The sequence below is a fragment of the Leucopleurus acutus genome (genome assembly GCF_964270905.1).
Source record: "Leucopleurus acutus genome assembly, chromosome: 16".
In the NCBI taxonomy this organism is placed as follows: domain Eukaryota; kingdom Metazoa; phylum Chordata; class Mammalia; order Artiodactyla; family Delphinidae; genus Leucopleurus; species Leucopleurus acutus.
In genome coordinates this window covers 61,704,371-61,728,313 of record NC_139158.1, presented here as the reverse complement: position 1 = coordinate 61,728,313, position 23,943 = coordinate 61,704,371, and the positions used below count along the sequence as shown (strand labels likewise).

Genomic DNA, 23,943 nt, shown 5'->3' with positions numbered 1-23,943 from the left:
GGTGTTAAGTGTAGAGGACGACATCAAAGGGGACGCCCCCATGGAACAGTCAGATCAAGGCTACTCAGTGACCCAGAAGGCGAAGCTCAGCTTACTTGGTGAGGAGGGGACACCGTGCCTGTAACGCACTTTAAAATCTAAATGCACTAGTGAAGGTCAGTAGCTACAGACTGTAGGATAATCCTTTGCAAAGTCCTCTCTCCCCTCTTTTGTATAAACCCAGATTTTATTAGGTTTATTATCAGTCAGGGGGTTCTTCAGTGAGGGGCTCCAGCTGCCGGCGGGGCAGAGGGGGTCTCTTAAACCGTCTGAAATAATACAACTTGTGTGTGCATGTGCACGTTCCTGCGGGGAGAGGGTCCAGAGCTCCCACTGGACTCTCAAAGGAGCCCGTGTTCCCAGAAAAGTTAAGAATCATTGCACTGACAGCTGTATTTTTCTTACTGTCATCCTTACAGAGCTTCCGTCTATACCTTTTGGTTGTTAGAGATGCTCATTCCAGGTTTTCAAAATGATGCACAAAGAGGAAGAAGCACAGGGCACTGTCACCATTTGGTTTCAAGTATTAACCTCCAGGGTCACAGAGCCTACCCTCTCCATCACTTTAAACGGCGCACGCGCGCGCGCACACACACACACACACACACACACACACGGCAACACAGCCCGTGCCGCCTTCTCTCAGGGCACAGGGCAGGCAGACGCTTTGGGCTTTGGTCCCCGAGGCCGGAGGGACGTGGCTACTCTGAGTGTAAACACACACACACGCACACACACACGCATCCCTCTCAAGCAGGGTCTGACTTCCTCATGAGCAGGTCGGACATGAAACAAACGGGTGACACTGTGCCTGGCCAGTAAGACAGCACTTTCCAGATTCTGAAACAGTAGATTTCCTTGTCCTTTGGACCATGAGTAAAATCAGCCTCTCCTGCCAAGTACTCAGTCTCTACACCCAGAACTATGCACTCAACTGTAGCGAGGGGCTGAAAGTCAGATATCCACTCAGCTCGCACCAGCCCTCAGCGCGCCACACGGGGCCCCCTCTCCACGGCTCCTCCCTGGGGTGAGGGTCAAGCAGACGCCAGGAGCCTCTCCTGTCTCGGTCCCGCGCGAGCTAACAGGATGGGGTACTTCCTATGCGCCGCACACTATGACTTTATGCAGTAGCAACTCTCAGCCCAAATCAGTGATGAGAAAGTTGCCAGGGGCTTAGTGACTTCCCCCAACCACTGAGCTGGCAAGCGGCCAGGCCCCCACTCTCACCCAGCGCACGTTCCACCTCCCTGCTGAGATGCAGTTGGCAGTCAGGTCCCAGCCCCGGCTTCCAACACATTCTAAGCTCCTGCAGAAGTAATTGGGCAAACAGATTCCATGACATGAAGGCACAAGTACACATCACCACCACCAGGCAGTTACCCAGGCACCACAAAGCCACCTGACCACGACTCCTCTGCCCGCACCTCGATCAAATGGCAGCACCGCAAAACGACAGCTTGCACTGCCCCAACACATGTTCCAACGCACGCAACATCTACTTTCTCCAGTTCACGGGAAACAAATTAATGGATATCTTTAAAGTCAAGCCCTGCAGTCTGTCATCCACTGAGGCTCGTCAACCAGCGTCAGACCCCATTTCGGGCAGGCCCCTCCCTCACTGCTGCTGGTCACCCTCCCGCAAGACCCTCTGCCCGGAGGACTCTCTCAGGCAACCTCAGCCTCAGCAAGGCGGTTGGGATGAGCAGCTGTGGAGGGACGGCATAGTTCACGGCTTCGATTCTCAGGCGAAAAGGACCCCCATCGTTTTCATGAGATTTTGCTTCCAGTCCACATGGTGGATAAATGGGTAAGTTCGCCACGTCATGCTCAGTCTGATGAAGACCAGCAACACTGACAAGTCGCACCTTTGGGACCAACGTCTCAAAAGAACTCCACACATGAGGGACTTCCCTGGCGGTGCAGTGGTTAAGACCCCAGGGGGTGTGGGTTCGATCCCTGGTCAGGGAGTTAGGGTCCCATAAGCCTTGCAGCCAAAAAACCAAAACATGAAACAGAAGCAATACTGTAACAAAATTCAATAAAGACTTTAAAAAATGGTCTATATCAAACGAAACAAAAACTCCACAGACTAGAAAATCAGCTCCAGCGCCGAGGTGAAGTGAGCCAGGGTCTGCCTCCCAACCTAACCTTCCTCCCAGCCCAGCAGGGCGGCCGCAGAAGATGACCGAGACCACACGTGCAGGTTGTACAGGTTTATTTTTCCAAAACCACAGAGACATACAAGAGCAGTGCTTTCCCTGGCGGACCAGTTTCCAACTGTCCCCTAGGGTGGCCCCAAAGGTCACAGCAGAAGGAGGAAGAGGGTCAAACACGCTTGTGCCTCTGCTCCCTGTCTTTGGTAAACAGACTCTTGAAGTTGACAACCTGGACTTGGCCAATACTGCATTTAAATCACCACCACATCTTTGCCAACTTCCCACTCATGCTTCAGATGACAGAAATGCCACAATGGATGAAAAGTGGGGGAAAGAAAAGACCTTTCGGATGAAATGAGACTTGCTGAAGTCATACCAATTTTACAGCTCACACAGACGCACTCACACAGGGAGACCTAAGTTCAACAAGGAAGATGCTCAACTCACAAGTCGAGGAACAAGAAATAAGGCAGGAAGCAGGGTGAGGTGACACAGCTATGGAGACATCTACTTGCTGGAAACGTGTTGGGAGAGAGGCTGGCAGCTGGCATAGCTGTTTCTTCCTTAACCTGCTGTCAAAAGTATGTCCAGTGGAGTCCTGTGGCCCCAGGAAAGCGTGCTCCCAGGTACTGCTGACAGGTGGGGAGCCCGGAGCCAGGTCCAGAAGGCCCACCTGGGGGCTGCCCAGGTCACTCACCCTTGAATCCAGAAGCACTTGACACTGGTGGTGGTGATTTGTCACATGTGGCGGCGAGCCGCCAGTGAAGGTCGGAGGAGAAGCGATGAGGAGCAAGACGCATTCGCCCAGCAGCGAGCAGCCGGGCTGCCCGTGGCTCTGCCAGTGCAGCAGGTCCACCGGCTGACCGGTGACAGGGCACCGGGCCAACTGGCAGGTCCCAAATCAATCACTCCACCCCTCACGTCGGGCAGCACAGCACGCAGTGGCTCTGACACAGGTGGAGAGAAGTCAATGACACCACTTTAATGCAATGATGCCGAAGACGTAAAATAAGGGAGAGTCGTTCGTGTTCTCTGTACAATACATCCATTTACAGAATCGGCCAGTACTGTGTACAACATATAAATACATGATAAAACATTAGAGGTGCAGAGAGCATACTTACAGAAGCCAGAAGTTCACTTTATACATCCAAGGATAAAGAGTTAAAAATATAAAAATAAGAAAAACACACTGCTTTGAAATGTAAAATGACTTTCACATACACAGGTGTGTGGAGATGCCCACTCCCACAGAGTCCAAAGTGACGGAGAGGGTGTCGAGCAGACAAATTCACCTGCCAAACGTCTGGACACCTGACTTACGAGGAGGAAAGACAATCCTATGCCCGACCCATTGTCCAAGCAGGTCTATTCAAGGTCCCGAAAGCTCCCGTGGGCCAGTGGATTATTCGGAGACAGCCAAGTCCCAAACTGGCTTCAGCAACAGAACCAAAGGTCAAACTGGCTCCACCAACTGGCAAACGACTGTGACCCTGAGGTCAGCAGGTTCTGAAGCCCCCTGGTGGGCACTGCTGGGAGTTGCTTTAACCCTGTGCTGGCTTCTTCCCCATCAACTCCCGGAGCAACAGCGGGAGGAAAGACGGCACGGAGGGGGCAGTGGAAGACTGACATTTCTACTCAGTTCGGGTAGGTTAGTCCCCTCGGTGGAGAACACAACCTTCTTGCTTCAGCTTCAAGTCCCTCTGAGTCTCAAGGCGGCTCCCCACGCCGCACCAGGCTCTGTCTGTGTGACAAGAGCTCGGGCTGGCCGGCCAGCCTTGGGCAGCCCAGCAACCTGCCCCGCAGGAAACCCTTCCAGCAAAACCAGAAGGCCGACAAGTGGCCGAGGGGCGTTAGCACTACAGATTTTAGGGACAGGCAAGAGAACTCTTGCCTAGAGAGACAGTCTATTTTATCAATGATATTCTGTATACAGATTTAAGATCCGTCATTATCAAAATACACACACTAAATATACAACTTTTCCCATGGCCATAATTTATTATCTCACCACAAGGCACAATACACAGAGCTTTGAGGGTCCAATACAGTCATCGTGACAGAACGCACCACAGCCCTGGCACATGATCATGGCTTTCAGGCTGCACGCACACTGGAGTGAGATGCTTTCCACCGTGCTGCTGTCGGTGAACATCTGCAAGGAAAGCGATGCGCTGTGGCTTGCACCAAAGTTTGCTTTGTGGCTCAGCTGCACCACACTTCCGGCAAGGCCTTTGGCAAAGGTGGGGGAGCCAGAGGAATAATTAAAGCTGGTGGAACTTAGCTGGAGTTTGGAAAGCTTCCCATAAAATGCCTGCTTGATGTTGAGCTGGGAGGGGATGGAAGAAGGCTCTAGAGGCTGACTGAGCCCTTTCCCAGGCTCTCGGGGTAATTTCCAGAAGGGCAAATCAAGGACAAAGGGGATCCCTTGCAAGTGATCCACCAGCTCCCGAGGACTAGGCCCCGCGACATTTCTGTTCTCTGCATTCGCCTTGGGAGGCCCCCCACCAAAAGTCTTCTCGCTCTTGATGCTGCCAACAGAGGCAGGCGGTGGCTTTGGAGCCCAGTCTTCCCTGGCAGTCTGTACCCCACCAGACACAGAGTTTTTGCTTGGCCCCAACTTCCTGCTGGGAAAATCGGGAGGGGCATCAGCAGGCAGAGGCGTTGGCTCCACAGGCCGGGGGCACTGAAGGGCTGCAGCCTCGTTTTTGGAGCCAAAGAGCTTCTTCCCTTGGCCTCCAGCACTGTTCTGATCACCCAGGGCCCGACCTGCCTGATCGGGACCCGAGGAGACCACAACTGGAGATGAGAAACAAGGGGCTCTCGAGGTAGTGAGATTTCCCGGACTCGTGCCTGGGGCAGCACTTGAATTACTGCACTGGGACAGGTCACCAGCTTCCTTCTGATCTTCAAAACTAAAGGGAGAGAACTGCTCTTTGGAATCCACTTCTACTTTCCCAGAGGCAGCCATTGGATTTGTCACTGGATATAGGGAGCCTAAACTCAGGGCGTGCTTGGAAATCTTTGGGGGCGCTCCAGGAGCCTGGACGGCCTCCAGCCTGGCGAGGCCGGTGCTTGCTTCACGGCTCTCAGGTAGAAGAGACTCCTTCGAAGCTCGTAAAGAACTGGGACTGCTACTGCCAACCTCACAACTGCTTTCCGCAGGGTCTTGCAAAGATCCCACATGCAGGGAGCCGTCATGGCTCTGCTCTGTCGTCAGTGGGAGTCGTGGGGATTCGGGTTTGCTGCCACCGCGGGCTGGACGAAGAACCTTCTCTAGGGGCAAGCTGCCCTGCAGCAACTGCATCACGAGGGGGTTAGTAGCCTCCACCGAGGACGCAAGCCTGCCCAGGGACACAGGCCTCGGCTGGTACTCGGTACTGGCCAATAACAGGGAGTCCGGGATCTTTTGGGGAACCGCACATACTCGAGACACCCAGCTCTGTGGAGCAACCATCCCGTCTGTCCTTGTGACCAGACTCAGGTCACCGTTCACCTTGGAGAGTGAGGTGGAGCGGTTCCAAGCGTGTTTCTCACCCTGCTCCACCGCTGAGGACCTCTTCGGCACTGCAGCTTCACTAGGCTCGGCCTCGATGCTGTCCTCAGAGAAGTGGCCTTCAAAGTCAGAGGCTGTGTCTGTGGACTCGCTGTGAGGACTCAGCACGTCAGAGTCTCCACTGATTTTCAGCTTTCCACCTTCCAGCTGTCTGCGGTCGTGGCCGGTGCTGGCAACGCACCCCGGAGATGGCACTGTCCAGAGTGAAGCCGAGCTGTCGGGGGGACCCAGACCCTCCTCAGTGGTCAGCCCCCCAGGTGACGCTGGAATGAGGGGAGCAGCTTTCTCCCACTCCTCTCCAACCTGCGGCTCAACAGATGGGACGTCTTCTCTGGAGTCGGGTTCAGGCTGTCCCACTGCCTTGTCATTTGACAGGCCAGGCATCCAAGGAGCAGCACCAGCGGAGACGGGAGCCTCGGTTTTCAAGTTTTCTTGTCTAGTAGCACTTTCCCTCGTGGGTGGGCCCGAGCCACCAAGTCCTGATCCGTCATCAAATGGTCTGTCCTGCAGGGAACCGGCCAACGATGGTTCAGGGATGGGACTGGGGGTCACATTCACAGGATCCTTCACGGTGGGATTACTGTCACTGTCTAGAGCCTGGCTGGTTCCTTCTTCTAATCCAACATCCCCCGCTAGAGCCTGAACAGGACTGCTCTCCAGGGGGATGGTGGGTCCTTGCTCCTCATTACCCCTTTCCCAGGAAGTGGTACCAGACCCACATTCAGTTCTACCTCCCAGATGCAACGCAGGCTGCTCAACTAATCGCTCAGGTGCCGGGGTTTTGGAGGGCAGTGGGAGTAAGGCCTGGCGTGGCTGGTCCCCAGTGGGAGCAATGGGAAGTCGGGAAGCATCTTCCAGCCCGCTTCTGAGGCCATCTGGAACCCTCTGTCGTGGGTAGCTCTTCTCCTTTCTGGGAGAAGCCAGGTCCTCTCTCCTGGCTCTGGACACGGCAGTTCCAGGATGGACATGCTCCCCATTTAGAGGACAAGGCGGCAGTAGTTGTGTTCGCTGTAGATCTGACGCACACTCTCCAGGGGTACCTGGGGCTCCCCTGGGCTCAGGGTGGCCACAGGCCTCACCACCATCACCACTGCCGAGGCCTCTGCCACCCCCCTCATCGGTGGCCCCGCCGCCACCTCCACCCGGGCCACCCCCCCCTCCGATGGCAGTGGTGGCCGCCTCTCGATGGCAGTGGTGGCCTCTCGCCCCTCGGACCTGCAGAGCACGGGCTTTAATGTCTGCAAGGGTCCTGGTGCCAGTCCAGCCCCGGCAGGAGGACTCCGTGATGGGGACGATGCGGGGGCATATCTGGTAAGTGGGCTGACCTTTAACCACCCAGGGTGGTTTGATACGTGAAAGTTGAATCTGCAAGAGAAAAGTAAGAAAACAGTTTTAATTGACTGAGCACTCTGACCTAGGAACTGTAAAGCTAAATCGCGACCCTAGTGGCCTGGAGAATCCAATCATTTTCCTTAAAAATGAAATAATCGGGCTTCCCTGGCGGCGCAGTGGTTGAGAGTCCGCCTGCCGATGCAGGGGACAGGGGTTCGTGCCCCAGTTCGGGAAGATCCCACATGCCGCGGAGCGGCTGGGCCCGTGAGCCATGGCCGCTGAGCCTGCGCATCCGGAGCCTGTGCTCCACAACGGGAAAGGCCACAATGGTGAGGGGCCCGCGTACCGCAAAATAAATAAATAAATAAATAAATAATCATGGTAAAATGGCTGTCCAAGACACCACACCATTCTGAGAAGATTCTGCTCAAGGGCTGTTATATGCCACACTTCTAAATTTAATTTCTGGTGGGACTGTGTAAGTCACTACACAAAAAATCTACCACCACCTAATAAAAGATTTTAAAACCCCAAAGGATTATGACCTCTAGAGAGAACTTCAACAGAGTGAACCACCAAGTGAGGAAGAAAAGAACCTTATCCCCCTGATACTCAAGTCAGTCTCAAGAACGCCTCTCGTACAGAGAGCTCTACACTCCCACATAATTAACACAAGGGCCCGGGGGCCTTCTGTCCCTGCAAAGGACCCCACTAAACTCCCGTCCCTCAAAGGGGCCTGGGCTCAGGGCAGCCAGGATCAAACAGCCTCCTACCCGGATGGGCGGGACTTTGGGCTCCTCTTTGGTGGGCTGTGGCTTTTCGGTGTGAACACTTTCAATTGTGTTACGAAAGGACTGACGATCTTCAAGCCGGGGCTTCTTTTCGGGAAAGGATGCAGAGGCCGCCTGCTCAAAGGATTTCCTCTTCTGATCCTTGGGTTCCTGATCCACGGTCTCCTGAGGCAAGCTGGGAATTCTGTCTGGAGACGTGGAGACACGTGCCAGGTCGTCTGGATTGGGCTGGATCCGGGAAGCCACAGTTTCCACCGGGAATTCGGAACTCTCTGGGTTGGGTGCTGCGGAGGATGTGCCAGGCAGGTGGGGACCGCCCACCCCTGCTGCATCGGTCTTAGCCTCCCCATCCTTGTACAGGGGGATGTCTGGTGCCACAGACTGTGTGTCTTTAGCAACCTCTGCTTGTTCTGGCTCCTGTTTTTTGTACAGATTCCTTCGGGCTCTGGTTCGGAGATCTGGCCGAGAGCGTTTCTTGAAATGCCCATCTCGCTGCCGGGTGGCCGGGCCACGCTGCGGTCGTGTTGATTCTCCCGAGACACGCAAGTCACTCTTGATTTCAACCTCCTCCTGGCCCACATTCTGCTGCAATGACTCTTCTTTGCTTAAACCCAACCTGCAAATCAAACTCACATTATCAGTTACAGGGCAGAGAGGGCACATCCACTGTGAATAATATACACCCAAATATTAGATCTCTCAGAACAAAATAAATCTGCATGGTATGTAACACTAACCATAGAAAAACCTATGTTAGCTTCCCCATGAATGGCATTAAGCTAAATAAGAGTCACTGCAATCTCCACATTCCTGGGTGACACAGCAGTATGCATGGCTTTGAGAACACCTGCCTCTGTCCCCCCAGAAACCACACTAGGACTCACAGCACCAAGGGCCTTACTTCTGTCCATAGTAGTCTTCGAAGAACTTTTCTTTCCATTGTTCCACCTTCTTTTCCTTCTCCATTTCCTGTCGTATCCTGACTTGCATCTCATGAGTGAATTCGCCTAGAGAGAAACAAAACTCTTCAAGTGATGCATTAAGGATATTAAGGTCTGTCTTAGAAAACGCCAAATCTTGCAGTTCTACCATGTCAGGAGTTTTCAAAATAACACGTGACTTTGGTGAGCTTGGAAACCATTTTTTTAACCCTCACTATCTTCCTCACGCTGGCTCCCGTCTCCCCCAGAGGAACTCTCACATGGTGCTCTTATTCAGGACAGAACTAACACACCTGTTATAAGGGAAATTTACCCTTCCCTCGGGTAATCAGTCCTTCAACAGCAAACACCACATTGATCAGAACAAAAACAAACAAGAGAATTGTTCTTACTCCATGCGCAGAAAGAAGTTAACATAGCAGGCTCAGACAGGCCTGCTGACAAGGTGGGCCCCTGGCTGACAGCTGGGACCTTGGATTTCAGGAGGGTCCCCACCCCATAACTGACAGGGAATGGCTCACTGTGCCTGAACAGCTGAAGCAAACCAGATGGTTTATGGTGAACACCTGCTTTCCTTTGGGGAATCTGGAATTTGGGTCTGGGTCAGACAGAGGCTTCCTACATGATCAGCTCCCAGTAAAAACCACAGGCACCAAGTCCTTGACGAGCTTCCCGGCAGACTACACTTGTGACTACGTGCGGTCACAACTCCTTGCTGAGGGAACTGAGCACATCCTGTGGGACGCCACCGGGAGAGGATCTCAGAAGTGTGCACCTGGTTTCCCTGGACTACACCCCAGACATCTTTTCCCTTTTTGCTAATTTTGTTCTGTATTCTTTCACCAAAATAAACTACAGCCATGAGTACAACTACATGCTGAGTCCTGTGAGTCCTCCTAGCAAATCATCGAACCTGGAGGGGAGTCTTGGGGACCTCCCAGTGCACTTCCCACGTAGCTTCCCCACAAAATTGAATTATGAGAAGCTAACAATCACTCCAAGTGGCAACATCTAAAAAGACAGAGCACCTGGTGGAACTTACCGAGTAGGTCAATGCCATGCTTACTGGAAAGAATAGGAGTTTATAGTTTTAATGATGAAGAGGCAATGCAGATGAATACATACACACAAAATAGTGAAAGCCCAAATACTCTTGTACCTTCTTTAGAGCTACGGGGCATATTAACATCCACCACGTCTATTAGAGGAAAGCCTGCCTTATACTAAAGTATACCCCTTGGAAAAAAAAGAAAAAGGGGCTTCCCTGGTGGCGCAGTGGTTGAGAGTCCGCCTGCCAATGCAGGGGACACGGGTTTGTGCCCCGGTCCGGGAAGATCCCACATGCCGCGGAGCGGCTGGGCCCATGAGCCATGGCCGCTGAGCCTGCAGGTCCGGAGCCTGTGCTCCACGGCGGGAGAGGCCACAGCAGTGAGAGGCCCGCATATCGCCAAAAAAAAAAAAAGACTTGAAAAATGCGTATTTGGGTTTTGGGTTTTAAATACCAGGAGACAAGTGACACCACACGTGGCAGGCACCTTTCAAGCCGCTGCGACGAGAACGTTTACTCACCATCAGCCAGGCGTTCCCGCCAGCTCTGAGCCGCGTGGGTGAAAAACTCGTTGTTCAGTGCACTGCTGCTGAGACGCAACAGGCCATCGGTCCCCACCTGGAAGGATCAAGGCAAAAAAAACAATAAAGAAACTTAGAAAGAGAACAGAAGCTAGCCCAGAGAAAGCAAAGAGGAAGCCGCCCACAGGTACCTGTCTGTCCACTTCGGGCAGGAGGAAGAGGAGCTGCTGCTGGAAGTGGGACGGCAGGGCATGGAAGGTCCGAGAGTTGATGAGGGCCCGGAGGTTGGTGTTGACGAGAATGGACCCAGGCGTCTCAAAATCTATCTCTTCCCCTCTGTTGCGCTTCATTTGACCTGTGATTTTTCAAGCAGTAGGACGCAAAATGTAGATTTTCAGCTTCTTAAACCAAAAAAGCAAATGCCAACTGAGGGAAAACTTTGGTGGCAGCACCCAAGCTACCCAGAACTTATCTGCACACAATGAGCTCAATCATCCAGTCTACCCTAACCTATCAGCTACCATCAAACCTAAGAGAACACTTGGGCTTGCTTGCATCGTCTCAGACAAGACTCAGTAGCATGCTGTGTCACAGCCTGAAGGGACACTCTTCCCACAGAAAACCAGGCAAGGGGCAGGCTCTGAGCTTCCCTCCAAAGCTGGAGAACAGGCTCCACAAAGCCAATGGGAGAAACGATGGAAGTCTAAAAGTGAATCCGGTTAGCGTCCTACAGAAAAATCTGCAGAAGTCTTCTGTGAATGGGCTGGAGAGGTCTGACCTCCAGGCAGAAAGGTGCTAAGGGTTGTTTAAAGCCCACTGCAATGTCAATACCTCTCACAAAAGCCTCAGCAAATGGAACAGAGACCTGTGAGGCTTTAAGATTCAGCAAGGCTGATGAGCTGGAGAGGCTACAAGACAGCAAACCTAGCTGCCACTTGGGTGATGGTTTATTCTAATTTTCAGAAGCCAAGGTTAGTCTTCTTAATGATTTCAAGTGGCCCATCTACAAAAACCCAGCATGGGGGCTTTGAGAAATAAATCCGGGAATAGTAAATGGCATACTAGCCTTGCAAATAGCCCTACTGCGGGTGGGAGGTGCACACTACTGAACTTGTCTGCATAGCCCATATTCAACATAGGCTTCCACCCCATATGCTAACTAGGTTATAAAAAAGGGCATCTGACAGAGACTGCAGACGTTGAGAACAAACTTGGCAGGATGCTACCGAAGAAAGAAAACAAATGTTGGAATTCTTCACTGAGACACTCAGAAGCAATTTTCACTCACTTGAGCACTCACTAAGCAGTATCAAGGCAGGCACAGGCTAGGCCCTTACAGGGATATACAAGGAGCAATGTGGCACCATCTCTGCCCACAGGGAGTTCTCTCAGTCTAGCAGAGAAAAATCTGTATGTGACATAACCAAAATACAAGGTAAAAACCAACAAAAATAGAGGGCCACCTGAGAAGTAAAAATAAACTGTAAAGGAGTGGAGTAGAAGACATCATCTTCTCTCTAGGCCTGCAGGGGCCCCCTTACAGGCAGAGAAATGAGTGCCAAGCCACCTACCTGTGGCCGGCTTCCGGAAGCCTCTCAGGAGCGGGGCAGGGTCCCGGGCGACCTCGGCCTGGCCACGAATAGCAGCGCTGCCCAGGGCCAGAGAGCCACTGCTGCTGCTGGACGGGCTGCCGCTCTCGCCATCGGCGTGGCGGCCTGAGAACCCTGAAGGCACAGCATTCCACCGGTCAAAAGCATCACACGCCGCGCCCACGGCTCTCAGACAAGCTTACTTCTCCCAGCTCTCCCTGACATGCTGCCAGCAATACTGGTGCTTCCATGGCCCAGCCTTGGGCCGTCAGAGATCACCACCTCCTGGTCTGGCTTTAAATTATCACGTAAGAATGCCAAACCGCCATCTTGGTTTGCACTGTGTCTTCTACAAAGCACCTGCACACGCCTTCACAGGACCCTCACAACTGCCCTGGGAGGCCAGGGGAAGGGCGCCCAGCAAAGCCCATGCCGGAAGCTAGGTCGGGTCTCACCACCACGGCGTGCTGACTGCCAGAGGAGGGCTCCTGACTCTACTGGCACAGCACTACCTAGGCCAAGAGCTGCTGCCAGAGGGAGGCAGGTCCCCAGGCCCTGAGGAAGAAGCATCGCAATCACGAGTTTACACATACCTGATGCAGATTCCACGTGGGCCCCGTTTACCTTCAGAGGAGTCAGGACAACTCGAGGCAGCATCACCCCGGTCTTCTTCTTCTGCTTGTTTGCCTATTTTCCCAGAGGGGATACAAAAGGAGCCTGAGTCACCTGCAGGCCACAACAGCTGTCCCTCTCGACCACGTCTCCCTCGCCGTCTTGTAAAACAGAGTTAGTGTTCAACCAGCATGGGCAGGTAATGCCAATAATAGCAACGACTCATTCTACTGAGCCAGGTGCTGGCCACTATGCCAAGCATCACCCCACACTGAAAAGAATGTGTTGCTCTCCCCACTTTACAGGTAAGGAATATGCCCAAAGCTAGTGAGTGGCAGGGCTGCAATTCAAACTGATGACTCCCAAGCTCATGTTCTCCCCACTCTGTTATACTTCTCCCTGAATGTTCCCAGGTTTTTCATAAATACAAACAAAATTATCCATCCATGGTAAAGAGAAAAAACAAACTGCTCTGCTCTCAGATCTACTACCCACTTTTCCTATGGACCGCTTTTAAATGGTACTAACAGGTGGAGACCAAGGTGATTTTCTCCACTCTTCAACACGCTCAGTTAACTACAGGAGTAAGAGTCCTGTCTTGTGCCTGCCTCACTTTGCCATCCAGCCTAGTCACCAACTCTCCCCCCACCTGTGAGGAAGCTCTGTAGCTGTCCCTGGGATTGGAATGAGGCCGACTCTGAGATTCGGTAGAACAGGAAGCATTAGAAGATGTTTCATCGAGAGAAACTGTAAGAGAGGGAAATAAAGGTTAGACCCTAGCGACTGCTTGTGGCTCTTCACCCATCTTGTCAAGGACACTTACCATCATTTTCACCACTCACAGTGCTGGCTTCATTAGACCCACAGCTCTCCACGTCAGCTGTGTCCTCTGGCTCCTCCCCCTCCACTGCAGCCGGACTGCGAGACCACTGCAGGGCGTCCTTCTGTGACAGCAAGGCACAGCTCAGGTGAGCAAAACCCTACAAATCCTACCAGCACAGCAGTCGCCCCTAATGGGGGCTGCTTTTGGGGAGGAGGGATTTAGAATATCGATTAAATTCCTATCCCTTTCTAACTGACCTCTTTTTCTCAGAAAGTTCTTCTCATACGTACATTAAGAAAGTTAGAGGGGCTTCCCTGGTGGGGCAGTGGTTCAGAATCCACCTGCCAATGCGGGGGACACGGGTTTGACGCTTGGTCCAGGAGGACCCCACATGCCGCAGAGTGACTGAGCCCGTGTGCCACAACTACTGAGCCCGCGTGCCTAGAGCCTGTGCGCCGCAACAAGAGAAGGCACCGCAATGAGAAGCCCACGCACCACACGAAGAGTAGCCCCCGCTCGCCACAACTAGAGAAAGCCCATGTGCAGCAATGAAGACCCAACGCAGCCAAAAATAAATTAAAAAGTTAGATATAATTTTGCATCTAATTATTCATTAAACATTTATGGGGTGCCTCCTATAAACTATACCATGCTAGTTCCAAGCGGTGGGTGGGGTGGGAATAAGGAGGGGAATCAGGGCCCCTGCCTTCAAGGAGCTCAAATGAGTAGAGGACAAAGTTAAATCTATAACAATACAAAGCACGGTGATGGAAGGATACAGAGAGAACTGTAGCAGCCCAGAACAGGGAACATCTACCTCACTGAGCTGGAGAAGAGGGCATGGAGGTACAGAAGGGGAATAAGGATCAGGGAGGTAGGGTCTCCAAGGAGATGTGTTGCTTGAGCTCAGTTTTAAAAGAAGTCAGTTAATAGGCAGATGAGTTGCCAGTGGGGAGGGAGAGGGAGTCCTAGGTAATGTGATGAGCCAATGTGGAAGAACATTCCAAATTCAAAGAAACCATAGACTTCAGGAGGTGTGTGGGAAACTGGATACGTGAGGAGGATAGAGAGACAGGAGAGGGCTGATGATAATCATGGCACTGTGCTGAGGGATTAAGACTGATTTTTTTAGAGTCTGAAGGATATGAATCAGGAGAATGATCTGAGTTTTAGGAATTTCATTCTGTTAACCATGGGAAGAATGGAGGCAGAAGAAGAGTTAGATTATGACAGCAATCTACTGAAAAGGATAAAGATCTAAACTAAAGTAAGAGAGTGGGAACAAGGCTAGAGTGTAGAGGAGAGTTCCACTCCAAATTTCATCTCCTAACAAATACTCCTTCTAACAGTCTCTGTCGTGGAGTCTCAAAATGAAACTCTACCCATCCCCAAGGAAAACTTAGGAGCTACCTTGAAACCAGGAAGGAGTATGAATGAATACTGGGGATGGAGAGAGGAGGAGCAGATACAGACTGGGGTGGGGATGTCTTCTTTGAGTAAAAGTGTGTGAAAAAGAGTAGGTAAAATCATGATTCTATCACTTAAAAATACGCCAGAAATTTACAAGGAAAATCCACAAAATTCTAACTCATCAATTCCATGGATTCCTTGATCCACTATATAGTAGCCTCCCCTTATCTGAAGGGTTTTTTTCATTTTCCACAATCAACCATGGTTGAAAAATATTAAATGGAAAGTAGCAGAAATAAACAACCCATTGGTTTCAAATTGCATGCTGTTCTGAGTAGTGTGCTAAAGTCTCACACTGTCCAGCTCTGACCTACCTGGGACGTGGGTCATTTGTTTGTCCAGCGTAGCCCACCCATTAGTCACTGAGTGGCCATCTCAGTTATCAGATCGACTGTCATGGTATCACAGCACTTGTGTTCAAGAAACTCTTCATTTTACTTAATAATGGCCCCAAAGGCAAGCGTAGTGGTGCTGGCACTTCTCGCTCTGCCTGATTTATACTTTCTTAGTGTACCTAATACATAAATTAAACTTCATCATAGGTATGTATGTGTAGGTAAAAACATAGCATATATAGAGTTAGGTACTATCCAGTTTCAGGCATCCACTTGAGGTCCTGGAACATATTCCCCCACAGACAACGGGGGACTACTGTCTTAAGTCTTCATCAGTTTATTTGCATTAATTTAAGCCAACATCAAGCTGACTTAAGTTAATAAAAAAGAAAATGGTTTTTTATATCTTTCTCTCTTTTCCCTATCAACCATAAATGCTCCTCACAGGATCAAAAGCTAAAGAATATTTTTAGTATTAATCTTGTAATTAGGCTTACTGACTGCCATGTTCTTGGAACAATGCAACAAATTTATTCCCTGAATCATACAGGCAAACTAAGACAAAATACTCATTTAATGAAGAAAAGAGGTCTATTACATTGTCAAAACTGACCCCAAAACTCCAGTTCTGGCAAGAGTGTGGGAAAATCACATAAACACTGTTGGTGAGAGTGAAAATGGTATAAAAAGGTTTATACACAGCCAGTGGTAAAGTAAACTGTAAGCAAAACTCTAAAAACTGTATATACCTTTTAACCCAACACTTGTAAGACTCACCCAGGACATTATCTTAAAAAGGAGAAAATCAATCGATTGAACTACATTAAAATTAATATCCTCTGTTCAGCAAATGATACCATTAATAGAGTAAAAAGGGCAAGCTACCTACAGAGTTGAACATGAGATCTGCAATTCATATAACCAATAAAGAACTTGTATCTAGACTGCATAAATCAATAAGAAAAAGGCAACCCAGGGACTTCCCTGGCAGTCCAGTGGTTAGGACTCTGCTTCCACTGAAGGGGGCACGGGTTTGATCCCTAGCCCAGGAACTAAGATCCCGCATGCCACGCAGCACAGCAAAAAAAAGAGAAAAAGGCAACCAGTAAGAAAAATAGGCAGACCTGTATTAGGCACTGTACCAAAGAGGATGTCCAGATGGCCAACATTCACACGGAAAGGTATTTAACCTCAATAAAGTAAGGAAGACACAAAACAATGCAAATTAAAACCACAATGAGATGACATCACATCCACAAGAATGGCTAAAATTAAAGTTTAACAATACCAAGTAGTGCTAATAGGATGTGGAACAGGGAACAGGTACACTGAAAATGGATCCAGGCATTTAAGAATGTGGTTTGGCATTATCTGCTACACTTGAAGATACAAACATCCTGTGACCCAGCAATGTCAGTCCTAGGTTTGGATTCCCTAGGGAAATACATGCATGTACACATCCAGATGTTCGTGACAGCGTCATTTGTAACTTCGGCTATAAACAAAGTGCCCATCAATAGAATCACTACCATGGATTGACTGATGTATTTATTGATCAATACTCAATAAATGGATATTATACAATAATAAGAAAAAGAATGAACTACAGCTACTCACAACAACATGGATGAACTGTATTGTGCTTATGCAGGAGACTGTCCTTGGATCAATGTATACTCTTTGTGTTCTTTCCCTTATTTTTTTAAATTGAGGTACAATTTACAAAGAGTGAAATGTATACTATCTGATTAGTTTTGACAAATGTGTATCAAGGGACTTCCCTGGTGGCGCAGTGGTTAAGAATCCGCCTGCCAACTCAGGGGACACGGGTTCGAGCCCTGGTCCGGGAAGATCAATCCCACATGCCGTGGAGCAACTAAGCCCGTGCGCCACAACTACTGAGCCTGCGCTCTAGAGCCTGCAAGCCACAACTACTGAGCCCACATGCCACAACTACTGAAGCCCACGCGCCTTGAGCCCGTGCTCCGCAACAAGAGAAGCCACCGCAATTAGAAGCCCGTGTACTGCAACAAAGAGTAGCCCCCACTCGCTGCAACTAGAGAAAGCCCACACACAACGACAAAGACCCAATGCAGTCAAAAATAAATAAATAAATAAATTTATTTTATTTTTAAATTTAATTTTATTTATTTTTGGCTGCATTGGGTCTTTGTTGCTACACACAGGCTTTCTCTAGTTGCGGCGAGCGGGGGCTACTCTTTGTTGCAGTGTGCGTGGGCTTCTCATTGCAGTGGCTTCTCGTTGCAGAGCATGGGCTCTACGTGTGTGGGCTTCAGTAGTTGTGGCATGCGGGCTCAGTAGTTGTGGCTCACAGGCTCTAGAGTGCAGGCTCAGTACTTGTGGCACACAGGCTTAGTTGCTCCGCGGCATGTGGGATCTTCCCGGAGGAGGGCTCAAACCCATGTCCCCTACATTGGCAGGCGGATTCTTAACCACTGCGCCACCAGGGAAGCCCAATAAATTTATTTCTAAAAATTCATACCAAGGTATAGAACATACCCAACACTCCTAAAAGTTCCCTTGTGCCCCTTTCTAGTCAATCCCCACTCTACACTGCCCCTCCCACCCCACAGAGACAATGGTTGTTCCAATTTCTACCACCAAAAATTAGTTTTGCCTATTTTTGTTCTACATGTAAATGCAATCATACAGTAGGTACTCTCTTTTGTCTGGCTTGTTTTGCTCAGTCTCATGTCTATGAGAGTCATCCATGCTGCTGCATACATCAGTAGATCATTACTTGTTATTACAGAGTAGCATTCATATGCAACCATTTGTTTATCTATTCTCCTGTTGAAGGCATTTGGGGTATTTCCAAATTTGGGTTATTATGAACAAAGCTACTCTGAACATTCTTGTACACAGCTTTTATCGACATGTTTTCATTTTTCCTGAGTAAATATCTAAGCATAGAACAGTGGGGGTATAGGATGGATGAATGTTGAATTTTATTAAAAAAAAAAAAAAAAGCCAAAGATGTACACTTCCAACAACACTGTATGAGAGTTCCAGGTGCTCCACATCCTCACCAACATTTGGTGGTATCAGTCTTATTCTAGCCATTCTAATGCAGTGAGTACCTCACTGTGGCTTTAATTTTCATTTTCCTGATGACTAAAGATATTGAGCGCATTTTTATGTGCTTACTGGACATTTTCATATCTTCCTTTTCTGAAGTTGTTTGTTCAAGTGTTTTTATTTGTTAAAAAAAAAAGGGAATTCCCTGGCGGTCCAGTGGTTAGGACTCGGCACTCCACTGCAGGGGTAACAGATTCGATCCCTGGTTAGGGAACTAACGTCCTGAAAGCTGCATGGCCAAAAAAACCCAAAAGAAAGAAAGAAAAAAAAGAGTTACTTGTCTTTTTTTATTATAGCTATTCTGAATCATTTTTTATTTTGATAATGGGCATATATTACCTTTACAAACAAATACATTTTGCACACCTTTATTTGGAAATAATTTCAAATTTAAAGAAAAGCTGTAAGAATAAAAATAGTACAAAGAACACCTGCCATATAATTTTTACCCCTGTTCACCTATTAACACAAATAAATGTTTTAAAAATACATAAAATATATTAGTTTGGCAAGGCAACTGGCAAAGAGGCTAGTGATGGGGAAAAAAGCAACCAGCATTAACAAACCCAGATACAATATTTTCTTGTAAGTCAAATGTTTTTTTGTTTGTTTTTGTGGTATGCGGGCCTCTCACTGTTGTGGCCTCTCCCGTTGTGGAGCACAGGCTCCGGAAGCGCAGGCTCAGAGGCCATGGCTCACGGGCCCAGCCGCTCCGCGGCATGTGGGATCTTCCCGGACCGGGGCACGAACCCGTATCCCCTGCATCGGCAGGCGGACTCTCAACCACTGTGCCACCAGGGAAGCCCAAGTCAAATGTTTTAAAAAATAAAATGCACTGTAAATACAAGAAGCCCCAAACATGAATAAAATGGAACTCTAAAATTTAAACCGATGAAGTTTTAAACCACCCAGGATTAGGTTCACAACTAAAAAACGATAAGCAAATTTCAGGTATGCCTTTGCTTTCTTTATGGGTCTGACAAACCTGTCCTCAACAAGAAATCTGTACTCTCTTAGAGAAGGCTGATCTGAGGGTTGTTTAATGTGTATTATTAAAAACTAAGAACATACTGACCATTCAACAGTATATTAGAGTTCCTAACCAATGCATAAGAAAAAGAAACAAGAAGGAATTAGAAGAAACCAGAGTGTCGTTATTCCAGACAAGTATAATTATCCACATTGAAGATGCAAGGGATTCCGACCTAGTAAGAAATTCAGCAAGGCTGTAAGATTCAAAATCACATTAAAAACGCAAGCGATCCTAACATCAGCATAATACCAGCAATTAGAAAATGTAATTTATAACAAAGAATATGTTACTCTGAGATAAAGCTCAAAAAGAAACAATCATTTTATGAAGAAAACAAAACTTTATCAAGAAAGGTTTAAAACTCAGTAAACGGAGAGCTACACCATGTTCTTGATTAGGAAGACTCAACACTGTAAAGATGTCAACTCTTCTCAAATTGACTTGTAGGTTCAATGAAATTGCAATAAAACACTCAACCAGATTTTTTTTTTTTTTTTTTGGTAGAACTTGACTGTACAGGGACAAGCAATGGGCCACAAATAAGCCAAGACACTCCTGAAGAAGAACAAGATGAGACGCTCTGCTTTATTTTATTTTATTTTTTAATAAAGCTCTAGTAATGAAATGAGTAGATTAGCAGTTGCTAGGGGCTGGGGGAGGGGAGAATAGGAAATGACTGCTAAAGGGTATGGGGTTTCTTTTAAGGGTAATGAAAATGTTCTAATATTATATAATGGTGATAGCTGCATAAGTTTATGAATATACTAAAAGCCACCAAATTGTACACTTTAAATGGGTAAACTATATGGTCTGTGAGTTACATCCCACAAAACCTGGATAAAAATTTGCTTACTAAATTTGACAGCTCTGAAAACATGAAAGAATCTAATCAAAATTTATAAAAACCACATAAAAAACATTAAAGTGTATAGAACGTTTATAGATCGAAAGTTAAAATTCATTTTTAGACAATGGTCCGTTATTATGTTTTAACTTTGTTATGTGAATCCTAAAGAAAGATTAAAACTTGTAAAGCAACCTCTGTGTATGCTTGAGAAAAGGCTTTATCCTTTTTAAAAATACTTAATGTAAAAAAAGTTCTTTGAATTTGAAATCCATTTGCATTATCAGAAGCAATTTCAATATTACAGCTGTCAAAGAAAAGACCTGTTATTTAAAAAATGAACACATTCTTGGAATACAGTTTAAAGACAAGAAATTGTCTGAGATCTCATTAATGACTAAAAAGTAGATTCCATCAACCAGAAAAATTCTCATTTTGTGATGTGACACCCACATCTGCAAACAAAGTTTCTAGCTGAGGGTGACCATAGGCCCATGATTCCTCCTCTGAAACCCCTGGGTCTAGATGTGTTTTAGAACTTAGGATTTCTTGAATTTTACAAATGGCAATATATCATATTAACACCACCAGCAACCCATAATCAAACACAGTAATATTTTTTGAATTAACATAATGTACATACCAGGTGAAATAAATAGGTTTAAAGTGTCCTTGTCAGTCTAGATCAGAGATTTGCCACCAAATGAGTTTAAGCAAGTCAAGTTTTACTGCCAAGTGAGTTAGGAATAAATTTTGTCAGTTCTCAAAATATTTCAGATTTCCGTATTGTTAATAAGGGGTTACTGGACCATTAAAAAAGCACATGCTTCTTGATAAAATTTTTGAAAAGATTTGGAAGTTTTATAATTCAACTTTTCTCATCACAGGTGTAACACGTAAAGAAAATGTAATGAAATATTTTTGAGCCCACACAGCACCTCCAAATCACCTCCATTTTACCCATTAAAAGATAGGGAAGTATCTCCTAGAAAAATTCCACACATTTGCATATGAAGACTACAAAAGTAAAAGGATGATTATTGCAGCAATTTTACTATTATAGTTTGTAATAATGAAAAACTGGAAAACTTGTGAAAAACCTAAATGTACACAACAGGGACTGGATAAATAAAAAGATATATTGATATGATGCACTATTAAACGGTAGGTAAAAGGAATAAAAAAATACATCTATATAAACAAACCACACATTTTTCATGGACACATATGAGTAAGAAGGATGCACATTAAATTGATGACAGTAGTTGGTTGCTACTGGGAAGGAACAAGGGCCATAGGCCTGGATGGCATATACAAGGGTAGGGTTTGGTGTGGAAGTCAAAGGCATTTCTCACTTTCTCTGCACAAAGGCTGCAGCTTCCATTTAAACATGGCGAAATGAACGCACACAGCTCTCTGCAAACTCCTGAAGCCTCATTTAGAATGGCTGCATTTTAAAAAGTACAAATGCACAAAGAGAAAGAGGGAAGAAAAAGCAGTAGATGAGGACTATCAATAAAATTCTAGAAGATGAATAACAGGAAGACAAGTGATGACTCAGCAGGGGAAAGAAAACCAAAGTCTAAGACTGCAGAGGGAAAAGCCACAAAGAGCAAGCCAGTTCTACTGTAAAACCCCCAAGGGGGCAGGGATTAAGAGGTACCAGGAACAACTGCAGACAGAGGTGAGGCATGGGAATGAAAATAGAAGTGGCTGCAAGTCCGAACAAGAAGTCAGACCCCTCAGATCTCCTCTCTGTCCCCAAACAGTCAAGCAATACCCTTCTCCAGCTCCAGAAGAAAACAGGAGATTTATATTCTGACTGGACTAAACCAGAGAGGTTCTGGAATAGAAGACACCAGTTCAAGGAGTGGGGAGAGACTGAGGTGCCACACTCCATAAACAGAAGCATTAAGTCAAAGACCATATACAAAACGGTGACACCATTAACTCTCTCCCCCAGCTACGGCTCCCAAAGCTCCCCAAACAGTGGCAGCCCTACAGCCCCAGCCTACTCTCAGCTACCTGGCAAGAGACGGGAGGATCTCTCCTCCTGCAAAAAGTGCCCAACCTAAAAAAATACACCTTCAAAGTACAGATAATTGGGAGATTCCAAAAAAATATCCAGGTCCTCACTCTACCACAGTCAACAAGCAGTGCCCACAAGCACAGAATCTGTCAGTTCTCACCATAAATGACCTATCAACGCACCAGATAAGTAAGCACTACTGCTATATGAAGGACAGCAACCAAAATAACAAAGGAGGAACTGAAAGGAAACAGAAATAATGAAGCTCTCACAGCAAATGTCCTCCAAGAGACAGTCCAAAAACAAGTCCAAAATGCTATTTTTAAAAAATAAAGGAACATCAGAGAACATGAGCAATGTGCTAGTAATTAAAAATAATACCCCCCAAAAAATCAGCAATAACAACCAATAGGCTATTTCTCACAGAAGTGGCTCGAAAGAAAAAGAGGACAGGCTGCTGCATCAAGAAAAGTCCCACATACAACAAACAAAAGTTCCAGAAAGAGAAAACCGAAAAAGACAGGAAGTTTTCCCAAAATTAAGACCTGAGTTTCCAGGTTTAATAAGGCAAAATGCCCAGCACAGCGAATGAAAAAAGACCCATTCCGCAACACCTCACCATGAAATTTGAGAATACAGGATTGAAAAAGAGATCCTAAAATCTTTTAATCAGAGAGAACACATTACATGACAAAGAAGTCAGAATGGCATCACACGTCTCAAGAGCAGTTTTAGAGAATGTAATAAAATAACATCTTTTGGAATTCTGAGTCAAACCCATAATCCAGTATGGAACACAGAACAAAGACATGTAAGGTCTCAAAGTAATTTACCTCCTATGCACCTGTTCTCAGGAAGCAACTAGAGAATGTGTTACATAAATAAACAACACCTGCACGAGGTATAGGTAAGAGAGGCTATAACACAGGAGAAAGATGATGAGAATTCTAAGGTGAGAATGAAAGGAACTCCCAGGAAAACAGCTAGATGCATGTCAGACAGGGTAACCAACTTGCCCCAGGTGTGTCTGGGACTTTCCTCATTTTAGCACCGAAAGTCCTGCACCCCAGGAAATTCCTCAATCCTGGGCAAACCAGGATGGTTGCCCACCCAATAAATAGTCCATACTGGGAACCGGAATAAGGACAGCAATAGGACCAACCTTTAGAAAGAAGAACAAAACCATTGTGTCTGACCATATCAAGAGGACTTTTATAGCTAGTAATAGCATTAGGCTTCATCTTTTCTGTTTGTAATCCATGTTGTTTTTGTGTTTTTTTGCTGTACGTGGGCCTCTCACTGTTGTGGCCTCTCCCGTTGCGGAGCACAGGCTCCAGATGCACAGGCTCAGCGGCCATGGCTCACGGGCCCAGCCGCTCCGCGGCATGTGGGATCTTCCCGGACCGGGACACGAACCCGCGTCCCCTGCATCGGCAGGCGGACTCTCAACCACTGCGCCACCAGGGAAGCCCCATGTTGTTTTTTATTCCTCATCTTTATCATTTTACTTTTGAAGTAAATGTGAACTATAACATGGTTATAAAAGTCACAATTATCTAAAGGGTTACACTCAGAGAATCGACACTGCCCCCCTTTATCCCTTTCTTCCTCCCCCAACTCCCCAGCTTTCCAATCCATTCCTACCCATCCCCTGGTTAGGTAACCAATCTCATTAGTTTCCAGCTTATTTCTCTTGTGTTTCTTTTTACACAAATGATAATATAT

General features: G+C 47.4%; 1 protein-coding gene across 3 annotated transcripts in view; it reads right to left on the bottom strand.

Annotated features, from left to right (window-relative positions):
- Window positions 1-3,135: 3,135 nt before the first annotated feature.
- Window positions 3,136-23,943, bottom strand: part of ASXL1 (ASXL transcriptional regulator 1) — a 66,825-nt gene continuing 46,017 nt past the window's right edge. For 2 of the 3 annotated variants that reach the window (XM_082858088.1, XM_082858086.1), the window contains 9 exons: window positions 13,409-13,529; window positions 13,235-13,332; window positions 12,567-12,660; window positions 11,956-12,108; window positions 10,576-10,739; window positions 10,385-10,481; window positions 8,776-8,881; window positions 7,857-8,490; window positions 3,136-7,116 (listed from right to left, as the gene is read on the bottom strand). In XM_082858088.1, coding sequence (XP_082714214.1) covers window positions 4,198-7,116; window positions 7,857-8,490; window positions 8,776-8,881; window positions 10,385-10,481; window positions 10,576-10,739; window positions 11,956-12,108; window positions 12,567-12,660; window positions 13,235-13,332; window positions 13,409-13,529 — 4,386 coding nt within the window. In that variant the 3' untranslated portion in view covers window positions 3,136-4,197. The remainder of the gene's footprint in view (window positions 7,117-7,856; window positions 8,491-8,775; window positions 8,882-10,384; window positions 10,482-10,575; window positions 10,740-11,955; window positions 12,109-12,566; window positions 12,661-13,234; window positions 13,333-13,408; window positions 13,530-23,943) is intronic. The other variant, XM_082858087.1, reaches the window with a different exon arrangement.